General features: G+C 41.0%; 2 protein-coding genes and 1 long non-coding RNA gene across 7 annotated transcripts in view; 2 read left to right on the top strand and 1 right to left on the bottom strand.

The window, feature by feature from the left end:
- Positions 1-1,103: 1,103 nt before the first annotated feature.
- ppp1r3db (protein phosphatase 1, regulatory subunit 3Db) lies at positions 1,104-4,982 on the top strand. Its single transcript, XM_041980748.1, has 2 exons — positions 1,104-1,351; positions 1,503-4,982. Exons 1-2 carry the CDS (start codon positions 1,267-1,269, stop codon positions 2,402-2,404), a joined length of 987 nt encoding a protein of 328 aa, XP_041836682.1. The 5' UTR covers positions 1,104-1,266; the 3' UTR covers positions 2,405-4,982.
- A 2,801-nt stretch (positions 4,983-7,783) lies between these two features.
- On the top strand, positions 7,784-17,358 carry LOC121637245. Its single transcript, XR_006009818.1, has 3 exons — positions 7,784-7,911; positions 16,386-16,391; positions 17,347-17,358. It is a non-coding gene; the product is annotated as an uncharacterized LOC121637245 (long non-coding RNA).
- phactr3b (phosphatase and actin regulator 3b) overlaps positions 11,056-22,815 on the bottom strand; it is a 61,753-nt gene continuing 49,993 nt past the window's right edge. For all 5 annotated transcript variants that reach the window (XM_041981275.1, XM_041981273.1, XM_041981274.1 and 2 more), the window contains exons 9-13: positions 14,969-15,024; positions 13,548-13,609; positions 13,219-13,359; positions 12,814-12,890; positions 11,056-11,604 (exon numbers count right to left, since the gene is read on the bottom strand). In XM_041981275.1, the coding sequence (XP_041837209.1) occupies positions 11,589-11,604; positions 12,814-12,890; positions 13,219-13,359; positions 13,548-13,609; positions 14,969-15,024 (352 nt within the window). In that variant the 3' untranslated portion in view covers positions 11,056-11,588. The remainder of the gene's footprint in view (positions 11,605-12,813; positions 12,891-13,218; positions 13,360-13,547; positions 13,610-14,968; positions 15,025-22,815) is intronic.

Raw genomic sequence — 22,815 nt, 5'->3', positions numbered from 1 at the left:
TGTTAAATCCGTGCCGACTTGTAGCATTGGAAATGTAGGCCCCTGAAAAATATAAGCGAAATAGTTCACTGCAAACCAGCTGTAACAAAGTTAGTTAAATCCCACAATGCTTTGCAGGATGACGTCACATTCTCCAGATTCACTGTGTTACAGTGAAGATTCCCATGTCTGCCATCTCCATCGTGGAAAGTGATAACAGGTTTAAGTCTTATAATGTTAGGACACAATCTGCAATATCTATATACCACAGATTATTTTACACTTCTGTTAATATCAGCACTACAGTGTTTATAAGAGCACTCCTGAGTGTTCGTAGGATTTTTTTTTAACCTAACAAAAACTCCAAGATGCTTAGATGTTCATGAATGCCACAATCTTCGTAAAAACTTCATGAGTGGGACTGAAGAACAATTTTTTTCTTAAGAACGTTTGTTTAATGAGCGACATTGTTCCACAAGTCTTGTGGTTTGTTCAGAAGGAACAAAAAGGAAAAAGCACCATAAATATAGTGCAAAAATTTTAGAAACAGTAAATGTGTTTACAGAATCTAACAAAGACATAAAAGGAGTGTTGGTTAGTTGAGCTTGTTGAGCAAGTGCCCCATGTATAGAAGCCAAGGTCCTTACTGCAGCTGGACCAAGTTCAAGTCCGGACCTGTGGCCACTGGTTGCATATCATCCCCCCGATCTCAGCCCAATATCCTGTCAAGCTTCTAGCAAGATTAAAGTGGGGAAAATGATCTGCTGAAACTGGGTCCACGGCTGGTCGCTGCTGCAATTTAATGCCTAAATATTACAGTTTATGGCAGTGCAGCACAAATAATTCAGTATAATTAGACAGAAACATGTCAACAATTACAAATTGATCCATTTATTGAGTATTTGTAGGTCATCCTTTCCTTTTTACTCTCTTTTAGATGCTTTTCCATGTCAGAAACAAGAAAGGGAACAGAGACACCGCCCAGCTGCTAAAAATATTCACTCTACATCTCCCAACCCCTGTTAGGGTTTCATGTTATATGTCAAGGGCTGAGCTCAAAAGGTGTGAGCCACAGATTACAGCCTGAGCTCCAGATCCCAGATGCCGTTGTTAGTGCAGTCACTTCCGGCTTTGTTGTTTTGTTTGTTGAGTCTTTCTGCTTGATTGTCTGCTGTCAGTGGCTTCTAGTTCATTCAGTAATCTTTTGTATGAAGTTATGGATCCTGTGTCCTGTGTGGTGGTTTGTTATTGGCATGTGCTGGCTGAGGTGGTCTCCTCCTCTCTGTCATGTGGTTGCAGCTGAGTTTGAAGAGGATTCAAGAACAAGGTCATATAAAAGAGACCAGCTCAACAACAGGACATTACTGTGAAGGTTTGATTCACCTGCAACACGTTTGCATGCAGTAGCATAATGGAAGCATTCCACTCAGAGTTTTTGCTCATTTACAGCTATGTTTCCAAAAAGATGTTTGCATGTACAGTATGGAATTATAGGTTATGCATTTGTTGGTTTGTTTCTCAAGGTGTCTTTAAGGTGACAAACATGGCCGGGGTTTCTGGTGAGAAGAGTGGGACTCAGCCTCAGTTCAAGAGTGACTCCAGGAAGATAACCACAACCATCCGTCTTCAAGACATTTACAATCCCAAACCTTCCCAAGCCCCCGTCCGGATCCGACCCCCAGCTCCAAAACCTCCCTTCACAAAGGAACAAAATGTAAAGCACAGCATTTCCAGTGATCCCCCAACTAAAACTATCATTAGGAGGAGAGCTCAGTCTCTTCCTTCATGTTCAGAGAGGAAGAAAGAACTGAGGAGGGCACAGGTACGCTTTGTGGATGCACTAGGTCTGGATTTAGAGGAGGTAAAGGTCTTCAAAGTCCAGGAGCACCCTTTAATACCTCAACATGTGATGTTCAGGCTGCTGATGAGCTCTGAACTGGCTTTTGGGAACTCACCAGAGCTGAGCCTGCCTTATTTAAAACCTTGTTTCCCTGAAAATATGAGCACTCAGCCCGACTTCCTGGATCGTCTCCACTCTCAGAGCGTGAGTCTGGAGCAGGTGGTGTGTTCAGAGCAAGGCATAGCAGGAACCATACAAGTACTTAACTTAGCTTATGAAAAAGAGGTCAAAGTGCACTACTCTTTCACCAACTGGAGAACGCATATGGACACAGCAGCATCCTGGGTATCAAGTGGGCACCATGAGAAGGTCGACTCTCCGGACAAAGATGTCTTCAGATTTCATCTACCTGTTCCACCCTTCGTTCTGCAGCCGGGAGCCATATTAGAATTTGCCATCTGCTACCATGTAAATGGATCTGATTACTGGGACAACAACAACGGCAACAATTACAAACTTTCATGCTACAGCTATAAGGTGACTGTACCAAGGGAGTGTGAAGGGAGCATGCTGCACTTTACATGAGTGGCCACACGGGGGAGCTATAGCTCCTGCAAACAGAACCAGTTAAACATTAATTCTCCACAGAGAAGCGACTGAATGTAATTGAATTAATTCATATAAGTCTTCAGATCACTGTTAGGGCACTTTAACTTTATCAGACACTTAATACCTTTATTGCAAACATAGTACTTTTTGCTCTTTGACATGTATCAGAATTATTCTTGCAGATGAGTTTCTTGTCCATATTAGAAATATCTGAGATTTCATTTATGCACACCTTCAGAGGTGAGGCCAGATAATTCTTGTGTTATGCATAGAATACTGGAGGAACTGAGGACTTGTGGACTGGAGCTTCATAGAAGAGTTGGTGATATGAGAAGTTAGGCTTGAGCAGAAGCTACTGTAGGTGGAAATGACAGTAGAAGAAAGGAGGAGAAGCTACTTGTGTTTTTGCCCCTGTTGCAAAGATGACAGATCTGGTGTGTTCTGTTTATGGCTGTAACAGAATGAAACCAGATTATCTTCATTTCTGAAGAGCTGGTTTGCTAATTTAAAGTAGCACTACTGAACTTTGGCAGATTTTCCCCTGACAGCCCCCTGACAACTGTTTATTCAGCATGCATCATTCATCCTGTGTCTTCTCTGAGGTCTCTCCTGCCAGTAAAATCAGTCTGATGTTGACTCTTCTCTTATGTCTTGCTGTGTCCCTTTCTCTCTTTCTTATCCTCTCCTGCTCTAATAATGTCCTCTTGCATTTCTTTGATAAATCAGCCACATTGCACATTCAAAATGGCTAGTGTGTTGATATCCAATTGCTGGCATGTGATGTGGTGCGGAAGCGTTTTAAAGTTTGCAAGCTACATAGTACTATTTGAACTCCCAAAAGCTGAGTTTTTCAGATGAATCCCATCAGGGTGGGACATCTTGACAGTTTGGTAGTGAGTGTTTCAAGTATTACAGCGACACTTTCTGACCTTAAAAATATGTGTTTATGACTTGTTTTGATGGCACACTGACATTTATGTGCCGCTGAGTTTCACTTTACAGAACTGCATCATAAGCTAGCAACTGGATATCAACACACTGGCTTTTTGAATGCACACTATGGTGGGTTCAACAAAGAAACACAAGAGGACATAATTGGAGGACAAATGTAACCGGGTGGTCATTTCTAAAACCCACTTTATTTAATATTGCTGGTCAGGCCTGTCTAGGAGTTTATACTGCTTTTGAACAGCAGGGGGCGTATTTCCATTTCTTGATGGCGGTGGTCTCCGTGTTGGTGGGTGCTCCTGGAAAAACAATTACAGAAGGTACAACAGAAATTGCTCTCTGGAGGGAATGTCAGCGGTGAGGAAAATTTGCTGATAATCCCATGCTATTTAAGAACTACTTATCACGATACTGTTACACAATGTTTGACTTTTGTCTAATTGACTGAATGAAATCCATATTTCATGTTGTTGCTGTGCTTGGAGTGTCGATGGTGATGGAATGAGAGAACGGCACATGCAGGTTGGAGGTTGTAATATGTTGAAAACCACCATGATTTGGTATGAAAGACAAGCTTTGCAATAATAAATATTTTTCACAGTGACTGTATAGTGATGTTTAGAGGCAGTGTGGTGACTATTGTTTGTCCATTTAGCTGTCACTGCTTATTGTGCTGCCACATTTCTACCTATTTTTTTGCACTGGTGCGCCAAGTGTTTTCCCCTGTTCTTTTTTTTTTTTGTTTTGTTTTGTTTTTTTGTTTTTTGTGCCATATTGTTGCACAAAGTTTTCACTTCTTTGCAAAATAAGTGGTCTCTGTAAATGTGCATTACGCCCAGTTTTGATTTGTTTGTGTAGCCACAATTAAATTTTCTAGAGTAATAAACAAAAGGAGGGAAACCAAGGCCCCACAAAGAAAAACTGTATTTGTAGTTCTGTGCATCTTTTACCCTGACTTCACAAAGGAGAATAAAGTGACATAGATATAAGCTGATAAGACAGGAGTCAACATCAGACTGACTTTTACTGGCTGCAGAGAGCTCAGAGTACAGGTAGGGTGGATGCTGAATTAGGCGCTGTTAGAGGGTGCCTCAATGAAAAAATCTACTAAAATTTATTTAGTTCAGTCATGCTCCTTTAGATTAAATATGCCTGCAAGTTGATTTAGACTTTATGTTTAAAGTCTGAACCAAAACAAGCCTTAAGGCAGGACTTTGTGTCAGATCGATAAAAGCTGGTTGTGATAAGCTTTAAAATATTCCATTGTGTTTGAAATCATGGGAGGATTCTTGAAAAGAAATTGGCCGCTTTGCACTGACTGAATCTATACCCCATGCTGATTTCAGAGAGATGTAACGAGAACAATTCCAACTCTTTCTGCTATGACAAACAAGGCTTGACCCCATTCTTCTGGGGCTTGTTTTGGGAGGAGGATTACAGGGAGACGGGACGCTGACCTCCCCCCACAAAGTTTTCCAGTAATACGAGAGCCCAGATCCCACATCAGTTTCTGGCCGGCTGTGAGTGTTTGGCTCACATGAGGACATTCATTCATCTGCATTAGTCACTGCAGCTGTATGATCTTTTATTAACATGACACACTATCTGACCCCTAAGTTTTGTAAGTTTTTTTTTAAGATTTAAATGTAAGTAAATAACAGTTTCTGAGACAGTAAAAACCAGCTCCATTCTTCATTCCTGCTCTGGGAGTGCTGATACATTTAATGGACACTAGATGGCAGCGTTGCTTTGATCTGAAGTTACTTTGTTCACTTGAGATACACATAGCCTATTAATCATCTTTTCTTGTACCCATTTATATATACATATATATATGTATATAAATATATATATATATATATATATATATATATATATATATATATATATATATATATATATATATATATATATATATATAATGGGGATCAGAGGAGAATTTAGAAAGTATTTTATTTGGGAGAGGGGCAGGCAGGGCTACAAGTAAAGGGTGGTACATGTAAATGAGACAACTAAAAAAAAAAAAAAAGGTGGGTATCTCATGTAAAAATTAAAGCAAAACTGTAAAAGCAAATAATTAATTAAATTTTTAAAATGGTTGTTTTTTCTTAGATCAGGGATGTCAAACTAATTTTAGTTCAAGAATCACATTCAACACAATTTGATCTCAAGTGAAAATGACCAGAAACAAAACAGCACAATAACCTATAAATAATAAAAGCTTCAAGTGTTTCTCTTTGTTTTAGTGCAAGTAAGTACAAGTACATTATCAAGATACACTGCAAAAAAATAAATACAGGGACCAGGTTAAACAACACATCTAAGATCTTGATGAATGAAATATTCCAGTTATAAATCTTTATCCATCACAAAGTCGTGTTGAGAACAAAACAACATAAGAATGATCAATAGAAATCAAAGTCATTTACCATGGAGGTCTGGATTTAGAATCCTATTCAAAATAAAAGTAGAAAGATCAGATGATAGTCTGACTCAGCTTCTGTGGAAATTCCTGAAGACAGTTCAGAATGAGGTATAGTAGTGTGTGTGGCCTCCACATGCCTGATGAGACCATGGACCATGTCCTGAGGGATCCATAGCATCAATGCCTTCGTTACGCAGGAGTTGCGGGCATCCGTCACGAGGCTGAGCATTGTCCTGCATCAGAACAAACCAAATCCCACTGCAGCAGCATATGGTCTAACAATGGGTTTGAGGATCTCATCATGGTACCTGATGGCAGTCAGGTTACTTCCTACTGGCTTCCTATGGCCCCTCCATGTCTCCTGGTATACTGGCCTGTCTCTTGGTATCTCCTACATGCTCTCCACACTGTGCTGGGAGACAGCAAACCTCACGTTACCTGCAGTGGTGAGGGCCCTGGCAACATGCAAACAAGCCAGAAAGGATGAAGACAGGGAAATGGTCTGTGGCCTCCACCTGCAGGATTTCCTTTATAGGGTAGTTTAGTTAATCGCCTCTAATTTCCACCTGTTGTCCGTTCTTATAACAGCAGATGAAATTGAGCCACAATCAGTTTTTCTTTCTAACTGGACAGATTAATATCCCAGAAGTGGGACTGACTTTGGGTTACATGCTAATGATGATGTATTTCCTTTATTTTATTTTCATTCTTTTTTTTTATATGTGTATTAATATTTAATGAATTATTATTATTATTATTAATATTAATATTGTTTTTAACAACCTGAAATCTCTATTAGAGAAATATTGTTTATACATTACAACTTAATGAATCTAAAATCATAAAAAATTTAATCATTGGTATCTGAAGCTGTAAAAACCTGTATTTAACATTATGATCAGGGTAACTTTCAAGAGCTAGAAGTTATTTAAATGTACATATGTGTACATTTCACATGTAATCCTGACCACCTGAACTGATTCAGCTCATAATGCAAACTGAAGTCAGATCTCTGCGTGAGAAAAATATTAAAGATATGTATTCTCCTTTTATATTTAAACATAAATATGCTGCCTCATGTGGACAAATAAGGAAATACACTTACTTTTGTTTATATAATTGCATTTAATATCTTCTAAGTCGTTTTTATACTTACCAAATACATCCAACAGGCCAGACCGACCGTCTGACAGGCCGCACATTTGACCCCTGACTTAGATGATCCTGCATTATATGTCTTTTTTATCACTGCTGTACAAACACTTATACTTCAATAACGGCAAAAAAAAACTTTGTTTGGGCCAAATCAGTGTTTCTTCATCATGATAGGCTGTTTAACTTTGCACAGTCATCCCATCTGGTTGTTAATAAGACAAAAACGATCACCATGGACACAGTCAGTGAGATGATGTCATATAAATACAGGATATGGTTGCTGTAGAACAACGTAGACTACATGCTGCATTCACTTGCACGTACAGAAGATTTAACTAAAACTATAAGAAAGAAAAGGCAAAAAAGTTAAACGTTTGTTTTTATAGGCAGCTCACACTCACCTTGTTGTCCTCATCTATATCCACAAAACCAGTTTTGCTTCGAAAGTCGCAGCCACAAGGAACAGTTGACCCAAGGCAGGATGGATCCATGTTTTCATGTTTCCAGCAGATTCTGAGTCTAGCATCTGAATGTGGAGCTGAAATGGAGACTCATCAGACCAGCAACGTTTCTCCATCTTCTATTGTTCAGTGTTGGTGAGTGTGTGTGAATTGTAGCCTCAGTTTCCTGTTCTTAGCTGGCAGGAGGCACCCGGTGTGGTCTTCTGCTGCTGTAGCCCATCTGCTTCAAGGCTGAACGTGTTGTGTGTTCAGAGATGATGTTCTGTAGACCTTGGTTGGAACCAGTGCTTATTGGACTTCCTGTTGTCTTTCTATCATCTCCAACCAGTCTTTTCATTCTCCTCTGACCTCTGACATCAACAAGACATCCTGGTCCAGACAACTGCTGCTCGCTGGGTATTTTCTCTTCTTCAGACCATTCTCTGTAAACCCTAGACATGGTTGTGTGTGAAAATCCAGTAAATACTCAGACCAACACCCATGCCACGTTTAAAGTCCCTTAAATCCCCCCCCCCTTTGATTTTGGGTTGACGATACCCCTCAGCTGATATCTAAACATACATTATTAGGTTTGGTTTCCAAAACTTCTGTTAGAGAACAAGGCATCTTTACTCCAAGAGCTCTCAGTGGGGCTTCAACTTCCCAACCAGCATAGGTAAAGTGATCTAAAAGCTTCTGCATCGCCTCTGTACAGGACATGAAATCCATTTCTTCACCTTTCTCATCTCATGGCTGCTCTCTGTGGGCTTCCTGTGCTTCATTTTCTTCATTCACACGGATGTTCTTCAGTAACCGTCTTAGCTGAGAAGCCTTTGTGTTGTCAGGGCACATGTCAGTGTTGCATCTTTTTGGGGGGGCTGTCATGTTGTGCTTGTTGCCGGTAGTTACATAAGAAGGACCTTGTTAGGAGACAGCATGATTCTCAGAGCTGAGGTTCACTCTGGAAATCGGCTTTTAGCGTAAAAGCTGATGCTGTTGCAGCTTTGATGATTTTACATCACTGAGACTCCATTGTGGCCTGTGTATGTTTTGGGATTAAAAAAAAGTGTCTTTTGCTTCATTTTTTTTTTTATGGTGTCAGTTTTGTGATAAGATTTAATATTTTCTTGTAGTTTGTTGACATGTGGTAGAAAACAAGCAGCTTTGAGCTGAGTAATGTAAATTACTGGCAGAAAATTCCCATTTAGAAAAAGTTAATGACACAACACCTATTTTTGTGGCAGGAAGTCGTCACGCTTACATTTGGCTTCAAATTACAGAACATATGTCGAGTGTGTGTTAGCTGTGGTCGTCATCCAACTGAGGGATGCCCGGAAGTGAGGATATCCCCCTCACAACTATAGGAGCATCCCATGTTCCTCCCACGCATCGCTGCAGTTTCTGGACCGGAATCTCGGCCAGTAACTGGTGGTTTCATTACTCCACACGGTGAGGGGTCCTGAAGGAGCGTGTAGACTAAACTGGACCTGACATATGTTCCTGCACTGGTGCCAACACCAGGGCTGTGACTCACAACCTGCAGGTCACACACACTGGGCCTCATAGAGATGTTACCAAACCAGGGCTGGTTTATTTATTTATTAGATTTTGCTATCTGGTACGAGGCTTTTCCCTTTATATTTTTGATGAATCAGCTCTAGAAAAAGTGTGATGCCAAATTGAAGAAACAAAATATCTTGCTTCTTTGCTTCCCGTCCCTAGCTTCTGTTTCTTCGCAGCAGCATAAACGGCCATTTGATCGCTCCAAACTGAACAAAAGCAGTCAGTGAACTTGTTTTCACTCAGGAATTTAGCCCCGCTAACCCGCTTAGCGCCCTGCAATAATACAGCAAGATAAGAAGCAGGTCACCGCCTGCATTCTGTAAAAACTAATCTGTGCTTACGTGATGCAACAAACTGAACTTTGCTATGATTTTATTTGCTTATCTAACACGATTGCAATGACTGAGCTGAATCTGAAGAGATTACACTCATTAATGAGGCATCATCATTATCCTTATTCTGACCCTACATGAGAGAGAAAAGGGGGAAAAGCACTTCTAAATCTAATTTCCAAACTCTTCTTTATAGGCCCTGTTTCTTCTGCCTCCTGTCTGAAATGACCCGCACAAAATAAATTAAGTATGTCTTCACAACTACAGGACCTGAATGTATAATCTTGGTCTCAGAAGAAATCTGAGACATGTGAGATCAATACAGATGTGTCAGAATCAAGACGTGTGTTAGAGTGTAAAATCACCTGGACCACAGTCATGTAAATGGTTATCTCCTCCTAAAAGAAAACCACATTACTTTCAACAAAACCAGTGGATAGCAGCCCAGTTCATCTAGGAATGAGTAAAGTAATATGTGGTGAGGAACTGTGCTACAGTAGAAGGTAAAACGTGAAGCTGAGCAGGTTTCCAGGTGTTTAATCATGGTGTTACGCAGGTAAATATCTCAGGAAGCCATCGGCCGATGATGATGATGATGATGATGGACGCCTCTATCAATGGTCAGAGTCAGGAGGATCCAGGGATAGCCCCACATTCACCTTAGAAACACCATGAGGGTCCAGAAAGAAGTGAAGCCCAAGATAGTCTATGATAGGAAGAGTGAACCCTTCACTATAAACCTTCATCTCCATGGAAACAAGCAGGACCTTCATGGTTCATTTCAAACTAAGCTGTTTGGTTTGGATGCCAATGCTTTGTAGAGTCTCTAAGCTGAGTTTCTCACCATCATTTATCTGAGTGTTGTCTCCCTCATATTGTTCAAATCTAACAAAATCCTGTCAAACTTCTTTTTTAAAGATATTGATGAAAGTTTAAAGGCCAAAAGGTCTCTCCCTAGCAGTTCTGGTCTACTGTCTGGTGGTGGTAGACTGGATCCTTGTGTGGCTAGCTCTATGTTGGGAGCTGCCAGGCTGCTGACATTGGGGCTGGGGTCTGTCTTTGCTTGAACTGTGTCCTTCCAATTCCCAAAAAGACAGAAATATCTCCCTCTCCCTTCATTCTTATGCCTTCCTACACAAAATTGGACAGATTACAGGACGTATTTCTCTACACTGTCATGCTGTAGCTACTTTAAACCAACTAGCAGCCTTGCTAGCCTCCTGTTTAAATGAAACTGGATCATATAGCGCTAGTTTAGTCAACACCAAGTAACTGGATACTGAGGTTCTCTTTGAGCATTTTTATATATATTTTTTATAAATATTGAAAATTTGAAATGGAGTGAATTCCTTCCACCCGGCTAGCCGCATGGTTACCATGATAAAGAGGCTGCGAAAGGTTATTAAACAACTCTGATTGGTCAGGTTTGTTCATGGACATTTTGTACAACCAATCATTTGCTGCCATCTGTTGCCATTGAATCTTTACATAACTTTTTAATATATTAAAATTTTGGTGGCAAAAATCAAACATTTAGCAGCACAAATGATTGACACAATTCTTGTTCAATCTAAAGAATGTGGAGGTGTTGGAGGGGGCGGCACTTCACTGTCGTCTTGGTATTCTATATGTTAGGATTGGTGCTTCCTTGTGTGGGCGAACATCATCGTATATGCTGCCCCCTGGCTCTATCACACCTCACCGTGCTTCTTATGCCATGGTACTAAATCACCGCCACATGCAACACAAACAACAACCAGTCTGTTACGAAGTGAAAATCTGTATTGTGCAGACAATAAATAGTGCTTACAAAGGAATTTCTCTGTCTTGTCCACAGACAAGATTTCTGTTCAAGAAAATGTACACTGTCGATACGAAATTCATCAGTGGAATTGGTAAGACTCGGACACGGCTCGGGGAGGCAGCTACTGGTGCTGGAGCGGGACTGGTCGACTCGGTCACATGCACGTCTCCCCCCAGCGCCGTCAAAAAGGAAGTCTTTCAAAAGAGTGTTTACAAAAAGAAGTCTGTTTGTCTAAATCCATGACCTCAGTCCGTCCTCCTCCTCCGAGCAGGTGTGGTGAGGGCTGACATGTTCCTCTGAGCAGGAGCTTGCTGCATGCGGCTTTGTCTACCGGCAGATCCAGTTCTAGAGACATAGCCTCCAAAGGTTCGCTGAACCCAAATATCAGGATACCCACTGACTGTGGGCCAGGGTGCTGGAAGACTCTGTGAAAGGTCTTCACCGACAACCAGGTTTAGTTTAATTCAAGCAACTCTTCACAGAAGAAACCTTTCTAAGGCCGGTGGAACCTGCAAGGAGGAGAGGAGAGTGTAAGCGAAAACATTTGCTGCGTTGTTTCTTCTATTATTAGCTCAATGGACACTGCTCCCAAAATAAGAAGGGGTTAGTGTAAGCACAACCCCTGCTAATTCAGGTTTTTTTCTCCAGCTACAAGCCGACATCAGCAATACGTAAGCTATATATGTGAGGACATTCATTATTGTGGAGACACGTGCAAAATGGCATAACTTTTTAATCCCGTGGGGTCTGGACGAAGCTAAATTTAGGCTGTGCTCTGCAGGGTCTGCACTCATTGATCTGGAACTGTTGGATGATGCGCTTTAGAGTCTTGGCACAATGTCACATTGACACTTTTAAACCAGTAGTTTCAAACTTTACATTACAGAAGCAAACCAGGGGAGTAAATTTAAAGTTTAGCTCAGGGGCCACAAACAGGGCCGGACCAGTAACAGCATAACACCTGTATAAAATGACAACACCACCTTTTTCCATTTGTTTTACTACAAAGAAACACAAGCACATCATTAAGATGTTTACATTTAATAAACTATCCTTTTAGAAATTACAACCTGAACTTTATAAAGAAAAATCTTTCACATTTACATCATTTTATTTAATTTATTTAGATATTTTGTTTCTATTTTATATCTTTTATATATGTTCTATACATGAAAACATATAAAATAAAATTTCTTATTTAAATTTAGTTGATAAAATTTTCTATATTTTTAAGTAAATTCCATTAAGTTAATATACATTAAATATATTTCATATTCTATTATATACTTGATATTTCTAATTCATATTTCTATATAAACATGTTTTATTTGTATTTTATTGATATATTTGAGTTATTTGACGTATTTACACATTTGTTACAACTTCCAGATCATAATGCATCTAAAAATATCACCAAACATTTAATCCCAGGATTCTGGAACTGAAAAATACAGCGTTTCATATTATGATCAGATAACTTGCAGTTATTTTAAATGAACATACGTGTACATTTCCACATGTGTGTAGTAATCCTGACCACCTGACTCACCTCATCATACAAACTCATGTCAGATCTATAATATAAGTAACAAGTTGTCTCCCTTTTTTATTTTCTTATATACTCCTGGAGTTTCTCCTAAGGAGTGTGTGTACCCCACTTAACACTGGATTAAAACACAAACAACATGTAAGCGAGATGATGAGAAAGGAAAGCTGACCTTGTCAGATGCTTGCTCGAAGAATGAACTTCCATCTCGTTGCTTTTGAACTCGTTCAGCTCCTTCCTGATCGCTGCCTGCATGTAAAAACAATCAAACATGCAAGCTCAGGTGAGGGATGCAGCCACTCAGGGTGGAGAGGCATCTGTTGTGTGATTGCACATTATGTAAGCTGGCTGGGTTTGTGAGGACAAGTGAGAGCGAACTGAACAGAATGCAATAAATCGGCTGTCTGTGGTTTATTAGCCCAAAAGGTGGACATAAGCAAAGACAGATTTCAATTACTACAGCAATAGTTTCCAACATGTGACTCACTTTTCACAACTTTTTGTCAGAACGTGTAATGTTTAAAAAGCCAGTGGTCCCAATCTGTGTTAGAGACAGATGTGGGTTCTGATCAGGTACCTTGTCTGCGGCCGACAGCCTGGTCCAGGGCTTATCTGCACGCCTGTCATAGTCCTGAGCTTTGGCCACTTCCACGTAGTCGCTAAACCGAATCAGAATCTTCCTGTCGCGCAGCTCATCCACCGTCGGTCGCTGATTGAGCTGCAAAGCACCAACAAACTGTCAGTAAAAGCTCTCATGCATTAAAAGAGACTGTTGATAGAATAAATATCAGAAAACAGCAGCGGTTTATGCATGGTCTGTTGTGACTAGTCAACAGTTTTGCTCCAAACGTGGAGTTAAATGATGCAACTTTCCAGGAAATTACTCGAACTGAAGCATCTGCCTACCTTTCTATTCAGCCGCTGTTTGATTTCCCTCCTCTCCTCCTGCTCGGTCTGGTCATTTCTCTCTGTTAACACAAGACAAAAGACATTTATCAAACAGTCAAAACGATCCAGTCCTTTAATTAGAAATTCCTGGGATATTTCCATTCCCTTAAACACTTCTGGTTCTATCAGCCGGGCTAACACGTCTGACCCTTCTGAACTCCAGCTGACCTGCTGTCTCATTTGGTTTTAATCTTTCTCTGGTTTCATTCTAAAGGATGTTTAGTGAACTAAATTTAGAGATTAAAACCAACCTGGAACTTGTCACCATTTAAGTGAATGAAGTTCTTTGCATGTAACAAAAACACATTAAGTACGCGCTTGTTTGTTTGTTTTAGTGGTGAATGTGAGTCATGCTGAGACGAACACGTGTTGCTGTGCATGGGAGGACGAGGACAGCTGCTGAAAGCTGACAGGTGGCCCGACTCAGTGGGAGACAGATCACAGCGAAATGTCTTTACGTGGCTGTTTCATAATTGTTCTGGACTGTAAGAGAAGCAGGTCAGTATCACAGTTAGCAACAACCTGAACTCTTCATCCTGCAGAGGCGTTATTGTTAAATATTAGACTATTAAACAGCAAATCTAAGCCCTGACAAATGACTGTAGGAGCAGTATACGGACTCTGTGGGGACATTTAAAACAAAACAGTCATTTATCTGCCAGCTTTTCTTCTTTAAAACAAAAAAACAAGCTGGAGCATCTCCAAACAAAAACACACGTATTTACAGATGAATTAAAATAGAAACTATACATCTATTTTTTAAAGAAATAATAAAAAACAGGTTAACTTATTTAAATCCTTGTTGATTAGGTTCTTGTCCTGAAATTAGTCTTAAAAGCTCCAGATATACAATTTTAAATTAAAAACTTCAAAAAATGAATTGCATAAAAAAATTAATAACAATTTTAAACATTTGGGTTAATTAATTTAAATCCTTGCTCATTCATTTTTGTGTCATGAAACAAATTATTTAGTTATTTGATCTTATTAAACATCTAAAAATGAATTAAAAACAAAAATTAAATAAAATTAATCAGTTTAATTAATTTAAGTCCTTGCTCATTGCATTTTGTGATAAATCGTTTATGTAGTGTTAAAAAGTTTAAAATAGACCATTTGAATAATGAAATAAAAACCTTTAACTCAAACATGTACTAATAAAATAAATCTAACCAGACCATTTGAAAATTCAATATTAATATTTATATCAAAAGTATTTTAGTAGTTTTTAAAGGGTAAAAATAGCATTTTTAGAATATATTTAAATAAATTCCAAGAATATTGGAACATTAAAGTCCGCGTGAAGTTACCCTCACGTGCGGTAAACGTGGCAGTTTGTTGTCTTTTTGCCGGCATCCATCGTTGGCTCATCTACTTACGCTTCAGGATGTTGCGGCTCTCCAGCTCCTCCACCGCCGGCCTCTGGCTCAGCCTCCTGCGGAAGAAGACCAGAATTACGTTCTGGACCATGTTGACCGTCCCACGGCTCCCACGGATCCCACGGCTCGCGGCGGCGTCTTCTGCGCTGTACTTTCCTGCCCAGCTACTAGCACTTTAAACGCGCGAGCCGCCGTGCCGAGCACCGAGATCCGCTCATCCAAACAGCCACAAACTCCACGTCCCACCTCGACTTTCTTTTGCTGTCAGAGCGCCTTTGGCTCCACATCGGGGACAGAAAACGTCGGGCTGCGCGTCGCACCGCACGCGGCAGACGCCAGTTCGGTGTGAGGAAGGTTAAAAAGGGAGAGTTTCCCCCGAGAGAAACACGAGTGTAGCGGCTGAGGTGTGTAGGCAGCGGAGTGCTGAAAGGACTGACTGTGATGCAGCATCGCCTGCCTCTTTTTCACCACATGCTCTTTTCTGATGGGAGGGGTGGGACTGAGGAGGAGATTCCCCCACGCGCGCGCGCACATTAACCGGCTGGAGCAGAGGGAGCCGCTTCGCTGTTATGGCAGATCAAATAGTTGTTTCTATTTCAATCCTAATAGCACAAATATGCACATGCAGTATGCTTATGGGATGAAAGCAGCTTAAAAAAGATGAAGCAACAGATGTAAAGAATGAGGGAAAGAGGACATCAGCAAACAGGCAGCAGATTTACAGCTTTTTTATTTCTCTATCTGAATAAACGAACACTTCATGGCAACTGGTGGGTTATGTAGCTCACTGTAGACCAGGGTCTCTGTGGCAAGCGTGCTCTCTATTGCTGGAAAATACTTCATGTTTTTTTTGTTCTTCCAGTCATTCACAATAAGATGATGAGCCCGATTACATACACACCAAAAACCTGATGTCTGGTGGGCTGGCTGTCATCACTAATTTCCTGAATGGATTCGAATCACAACAGCTTGTTTCAATTAGATTTTGATTAAAACCAATTCACTGATTAATTTACAGCTAAATGTCTAACAACACATTTTTCTTCACTATTAAAGATGTTCTCAGATCATTTTTTCTTTTTCTCTTTCTCTAAAACACCGAGCCTGTTTACGTGACCATCAGAAAATATTTTCTTTTGAAATACATCACAACGTGGACGACTCAGAATCGATGCAAGTTGTTAAAAACATATTTTACAACTGTTATAACACAGTGAGCCTGTTTACATGAACACCCAAAATCTGATCAGGTTTTCCAGCTGTCAGGGACAACCATCTGGATCCGGTTAAAGATGTGTGTGAGGTGTGTATGCACAAATAAACTGATGTGGATCAAAGAAACAAACTCTGGTCCCCCACAAACGTAGGTCTTGGTTCGCTTATAGCAAATCAAACACAAGAAGCAGACTTAACACAGGGCATTGTGGGTAAACGCAACCAAAACAGGCACGTGTAGGACGACAGCAAAGAAAAAAAAAGCGGGAAGTCAGAGTATAAACGAAGTAAAACATTCACATGTAGACTATTCTGCAGCTTATTAGCTCTCACATTAGCAGCTACCGCTAAGACGGGTGTCGCCATGTCCAGCATTGAGCAGATGTTTTAAAAATAACAAGTATTTGCATCACTACGTACACACTCCGAAAGAAGTCTGAGAATGGACTGAAAAATGTGAACGAAGATCTTTTGAATCTTCCGATCAGATTATTACAATAATGCTGAGCGACAAATATCTGGTGAGAAACCTGCTTACAGATTTCTCCTGAGTCCTGTGATGTCTGCGTGCATGTCCACCTGTTTATCGGATTTATTTAGATTTTTTAACATCGTGATACAAAAAAAACTGCATCACTTCCGTCTTTTCAGCGGAAGACGTTAAAAAGGAGAGAAAAAATGAGCACCTTTACATCAACTCCCTCAGCTTTAGGACGGTTTGGCCAAACCAGATTTAGTCTCTGTCACCCAGCATTCACAAAGACCGAAATGTCAGGATTCCTCACAAAACCTCCCCCTTCCCTCACAACACTGTGTCACTAAATTTGCCAAAGAGCTGTCAAGGCAGGGCTGAATTCAACAAACACAGAGAGGTAACATTACGCTGACGCTACTCACATCTTTTTAAAAAGACAACAATCTCCTGGAAAACGTATCCACAATGGAGAAAGACTAGTTCAACAAATACATTTGATTGCTTGTTTTTTGTTAATAAATTAGACAAAAAAGCCAAAATAACAGATAAAATAACAAAATAACAGATTTCTGTACGTCGTATTATCATGTTATTATGTAGGTTAGATTAGAATAAGAAGAAATGAACCGTTGCAGCCTTCCTATCCATAACCCACATTCCCCGGCTCTTGGCACCATTTATGCCTCAGCTGATGCTCAGTGCGTTTGTAGGGCAGATCTGAGAGACCGGCCAGCTGCCCCGGGGTAGATTTACTGAGCGAGCGGCGAGATGCACTAATGTGCTGCTGGACAAACTCTTCTCTGAACTGAAGGAGGTCAGGTCAAGTTAACCGGTCACAACTCCCCTGACAGAGAGGAAAAGGAGCTGGTAATAAAATGAACTTTCCTGGTCCCGCTGAGAAGAGTCAGGTCAGAGTGTATTGATGCCAGCTGATGAGACACTGACTGGTGGTTCACACCTGAGCGGGGACAATGAACACACTAATGAAAACATAGTGTCTTTTACCAGAGCGGGTTCACTTTATCCTTCACATAACTCAAGACTACAGACCTTTTTTATTCTTAAGTATAGAAAATTTTGCATTTTTTTTAGCATGTTAAGTCTATATTCAATACGATTTTGCTGCATCCCTGCACAAACTTTCATTTTCACTGTGAATCCTGATGAGTCTGAAGCCCGGGTTACACGACGCTGCTTCCACACAAGAAGCAGATTTCTTCCTTTGCATCTTTGAAAAAAATGCATTTACACAACAGTGGAATGAAACTTATGTCTGTGCAGGAGAAAACGCAGAGAGGACTAGAAACCATGAAGCGCACACACCAGGCCTCTAGTGGGCAGTGAAACTTTGCAACGACACACACAGGTGTGCAGCAACCTCACAAGACCGCACAACACAACAACAGAAGCGTCACGTGTCAGCTGCTAGTTATCTGGAGCCTGTGACCTCTGCATCAACGCTGATGGCATAAATACTCCACCAGAAACAGGTTCTGCTTCAATGGACCAAAGAATTTAAAAAGATGCAGACGGAGGTCCGCCATTATTGTTGTGCTTTTCGCGGGGAAGCAGGGTCTGAGTGCTCAAAAGTACAAGACATCACCATTGCCAAAAGACTCCACTTCCAGTTCACACTAACGGGACTCGCCTTGCGGTGCGAGAAAATTTCACCCCAGAGGCCGATGGCAAATCTTTGCAGTTTTATCCACCCAAAGCTCTGTTACCATGGAAACAAGAGGCCACAACGCAACAAAACTTTTACTGTCTCAGTGTTGTGGTGCAAACATGGCCTAAATTCCCACCCAACAGACAGCGACACCAATTACATTTATCCAAAAATATTTAAATGTGCCCTTCTCAGCTCACAAAGCAGGTCCCCTACTGTGTTAGAACACTGCACTTAGCAAGTGAAGCCACAGCTGCCTTACATGTGCATATCTGTTCATTTGAAATGCAACTAGAGATGAAACAGGCTGGTTTTGTCATGCAACCTGGAAGATCTGATCACAAACTGAAGCCTGCTAAGTGTAAGTGTTCACACCTGGTATTTAAATGCAACCCTGCATGTTTTCAGTGACCTGCTCTGCAAATAAACACTGACATCACAGAGTCTGATGGGCAACAAACAGGACATCACCGATAGTTTTGTACAATCAACAGTAGCTCAGAGATGAGAACTGAATTGTTACTGAGACATGAACATGATTCAGACCTGCCCCAGTCTTTCAGCAGGTTTTCTTTTAAATTAACATTTCAGTAGGTTCAGTTATGCAACAGGACTGATACAAGAGAGGAGAAGGAGCAGAGAATAACTGAATAGGGATGCAGAGCTCAAGAGTCAGCTTGGCTGCACAAGGACACACAAGCCGAGGAAACAGCTAAAAAACTGAAAGAGATATGTGCTCAAACTAAGGTATTACCTTAATGCCTTACCTAACTTTTTTAATACAAGGATTTGGGAAAAACTATTACGGCAAGAAATGAGGTGGCTGCAATTATGTAATGTAAAAGCCGTTTATTGACTATAATGTATATAAATAAATCAGCATTGCACTGTGTTTGGAGTAGTTAAGATGACAGCTGAATTACTGGTTTTCTGATGATAATTTGATAATTTAGCATTTATTCTGCCTGAAAACATTTAAATGCCGTTTGGAGCATTAAGATGTTAAGAATCTGCGAAATGATGACACTTTTTAATGGATGATTTAATCTAAAACAACTAACCTACACTGCTTTGGAGCAGGTTATGTGTTCAGGAAGTGTTACCATAGTGATCCAGCAGGTTAAAACCTCCGGTGGTGAAAAGTGAAGCCTATGTTGAAGTGCAAAAAATTGCAGTTCCCCCCTCATCCACTAGGGGCTGGCTCCAAAACAGAGCAAATCCCCATAGACTCCCATGTTAAAAAGACCAACTTCACAGTAGAAATTAACATGTTTTAGTGTTAAAATCCATTTTAGGATTAATAGGTCAAGTTTACCTTCAAGACGACTGTGAGGGGGGTGAATTTTTTTCTAGCTCATCCGTTAGGATGTTATTTAATTTTGAAATTCGGCATAATTAGGGGCGTGTCTTTTGATTGACAGGTATCCAATATCCTTGGCAAGAAGGGAGAGCATAACACAACAGAGGTTTTTAGTCGGCTAACAGTGCGCCTTAGCTTTAGCCTGCCTACCTTCATTAGCCAGTTAGCTACCGTTAGCTCCAGGTTAGCTCAGTTAGCTCTTAGTGACAGGCAGCTCGGAGTTTGATGGGTGTTAATCAACCACCCCCACCTTCACAGTCCCACTCAGCTTCACCACTTTGCCCATTTTTGGATATTCCAGGAATAACTACACGCGTGATGCTGCCAAGATGACAATGGTGGGAATGAGCTTAATTTTTTTTTTTAACTTTATTTGAACAATAATGGCACAAACATTACTCATAAGCAAAACAAGTTGGTGTTAGTAAACTGAACCTGAGTAAGGCCACTAGTGAGCTTCAATTCAGCTCTTCAGAAACCTATGGGTGACGTCACGGAGGCTCCGTCCATCTTTTTTATACAGTCTGTGGTTAAAACACACCAAGTACACGTCCTCAGGCCTACATATGTGACACAAATTACCAGTTTAACCAGAACCAAAGTGGGAGCCCTAATAGCAGGCACGTTTTGGTCTCAATCGGGCTAATTTTGGCACTGGCCAGTGCCGTAACTGAGGAGTTCCTAAAACAATAAAATCAATTTTTAAAAAAAGATACGTTTATTTTGACAACAAAGTATCGGAAACACAAGAACATCCTAAACAAAAGTAGCTCTTAGTGTATAAACCCACTGGAAAACTCTGTGACTGCGTCAGCATGCAGAGTGTGAGGAATGAGGAGTAAGAAGATGAGCGTGATCATGCAAATGAGATCACGCCTCTATGGAGGGTAGAGGCAGAGTAGGGTGGCCCAGAGACCCGGGTGATCAGCAGCAATCCTGGAGCATGAACCCCAGCCACCCCACCATGAAGACAGAAGACTGGTTTAAACTTGGGTTCAGAAAGAGGGTGCCTAGCCACTGCGACAGGGGTATACGCGACTCCTACAGGATCAATCAAGAGCAGTAAACCTGTGCTCATAACCGCTTTGTTAACTGTTGCTGCAGATTTAAAAATGAACAACATCCTGGAAACCTTTCACTGCAGTGCGTCATGTCAGGGGGAGAAGGTGGTCCTTCAATGTGGCCTCGGACATATTTGCATGGCCACAGATGTCCCAGACCACCACCGAATGTTGCCTGAACGATTTGATCAATCAGTCCATACTGAGTGGTTCACATCCCACTCTCAGTTTGGGACCCAGGTTAGCACTAGGTCTGAACAGGACCAGACACTTGATCGTTAAAACAAAGACGTGTCTTTGAGAATGAAATAAACTGCAGTTGTCAGTGGCAGCTGTAACTCTGAGGTGAGTATCAGATGGAAATCGGCATTTGGTCTGCAGCCATGCAAAGGAATGAAGTGGTGGATGGCACACAGAGTGCAGGTTTAAAATAAACCTCCTGCTGTGTGATGGCTTCAGCTGTGACTGGGACCACTCAGGGCTTAAAAACAAGACCGACAGACACGGCAACACCGAAAACTGAAGCGAGTCGACATGCTAAATGGAGCAGGGCTGTAGTGTGATCTGTGGTCTGCAGCAGAAAACATTTCAGGTCAATAACATTTTCCTCAGATCACAGAGTAGTTCACATCAGCTGCAGACCAAAAAGCCTGATCAGATGGATGCAACGGTAGATAAAACAGCCAGTGGATTACAACAAAAACAATAAGCGAAAATGAGTCAGTGTATTCCTGTTTAGCCAAACAAACCCTAAGGGATCTTGTAGTTGGAGCCACCTGCAGTGATCGACAGTTCAACCATCATCACACACTTGGTTTGATCAGAGGTAAAAGTTCCTTGTTTGTTGGAGAACTCACTAGCACGTCAAACCAATGAGCCGTCTGCCAAGAGCAGGGGCTGATGGGAATGTCAGGCCAGAAAAACACGGAGAAGAATAGGATGAGTCAGATGCCATGGGCTGGGCGGCGGCCTGCAAGTGCCCATTGAGGTGTGTCCTAATCCCTCGTTGCTTCCCCTCAGTGACAGAGCCTGAGGAGGCAGTGGCCCAGTCGGATGTGGAGTCTGAGTTGGTGGTTTGGGGGGGGGGGGGGGGTCGCTGCCAGGAATAATTAAAGGAACCTTCTTGATGGTAGCCAACCAGAAGCTCACCATTTATGTAACTCAGCTGTGATTTAGGACACGTTGTGTTGACCCAGATGTTACTAGCTCACAATAACATAAAAAGAGTCCACCAAAGATGCTGGCTGGACATTCCAATCCAACACCACCTACCATTCTACATCACAACAGCAAAATATATTAAAGTAAACCTCCTGCAAGTACCTTGTAAAACTTTTCAAAAAGTTTTGTGTACTATTAACGAACAACACATTAAAAGACTCCTACATCAGAGCCTGAATCAATTCTTCTTCTGGTCAGTTGTTTGTCTCCAAAGCTTTGCCCTCTGCAGCAGGTCAACAGATCTGCTGAGAGATCACGTCTGGGTCCTGAACCCCCTGCTGGGGAACAGTGTGGAGAAGTGACTTAAAATAGTGCGGTGCCATTTCCACCACTACAGGAGACTGCAAACACTATAGACTGAAACATATAGGTCTCCACTTTGCACAATGGGGAAACATCAGGCAGCTGCCAGTGCAGACAGCACATCATTCATTATGGCTGACTTTCCCCTTTAAATCCACCTCTGCTTCCCACAATTAAATGAGTGTAGAGCAGAGATGTCAAAAATGCGGCCTGGGGGTCAAAACCGGCCCACAGGATGAATTTGGTAAATGTGAAAATGACATAAGTTCAGTAACTAAAATTTTACAATGAAAGTGCCTTTAATTACTAATGTATTAATATATATTTAAATATAAAGCCTTTCCAAGGCAGGGGGATAACTTGTTCTGTGTCTTATATTTTTCTGACTTAATACATATGACTTAAGTTTTTTTATTATGAGGTGAGTCAGTCTGGTCAGGGTTACTACACACACGTGAAAATGTACACATATGCACATCTAAAAAAAACTAGCTACTGTAATCAGAACTATAAAATACTGTCTTTTTCAGTTTAAGTGCATCCCTG

Source organism: Melanotaenia boesemani, chromosome 3, assembly GCF_017639745.1.
Source record: "Melanotaenia boesemani isolate fMelBoe1 chromosome 3, fMelBoe1.pri, whole genome shotgun sequence".
Taxonomy (NCBI): Eukaryota; Metazoa; Chordata; class Actinopteri; order Atheriniformes; family Melanotaeniidae; genus Melanotaenia; species Melanotaenia boesemani.
This window is presented reverse-complemented; position numbering and strand designations above follow the sequence as displayed.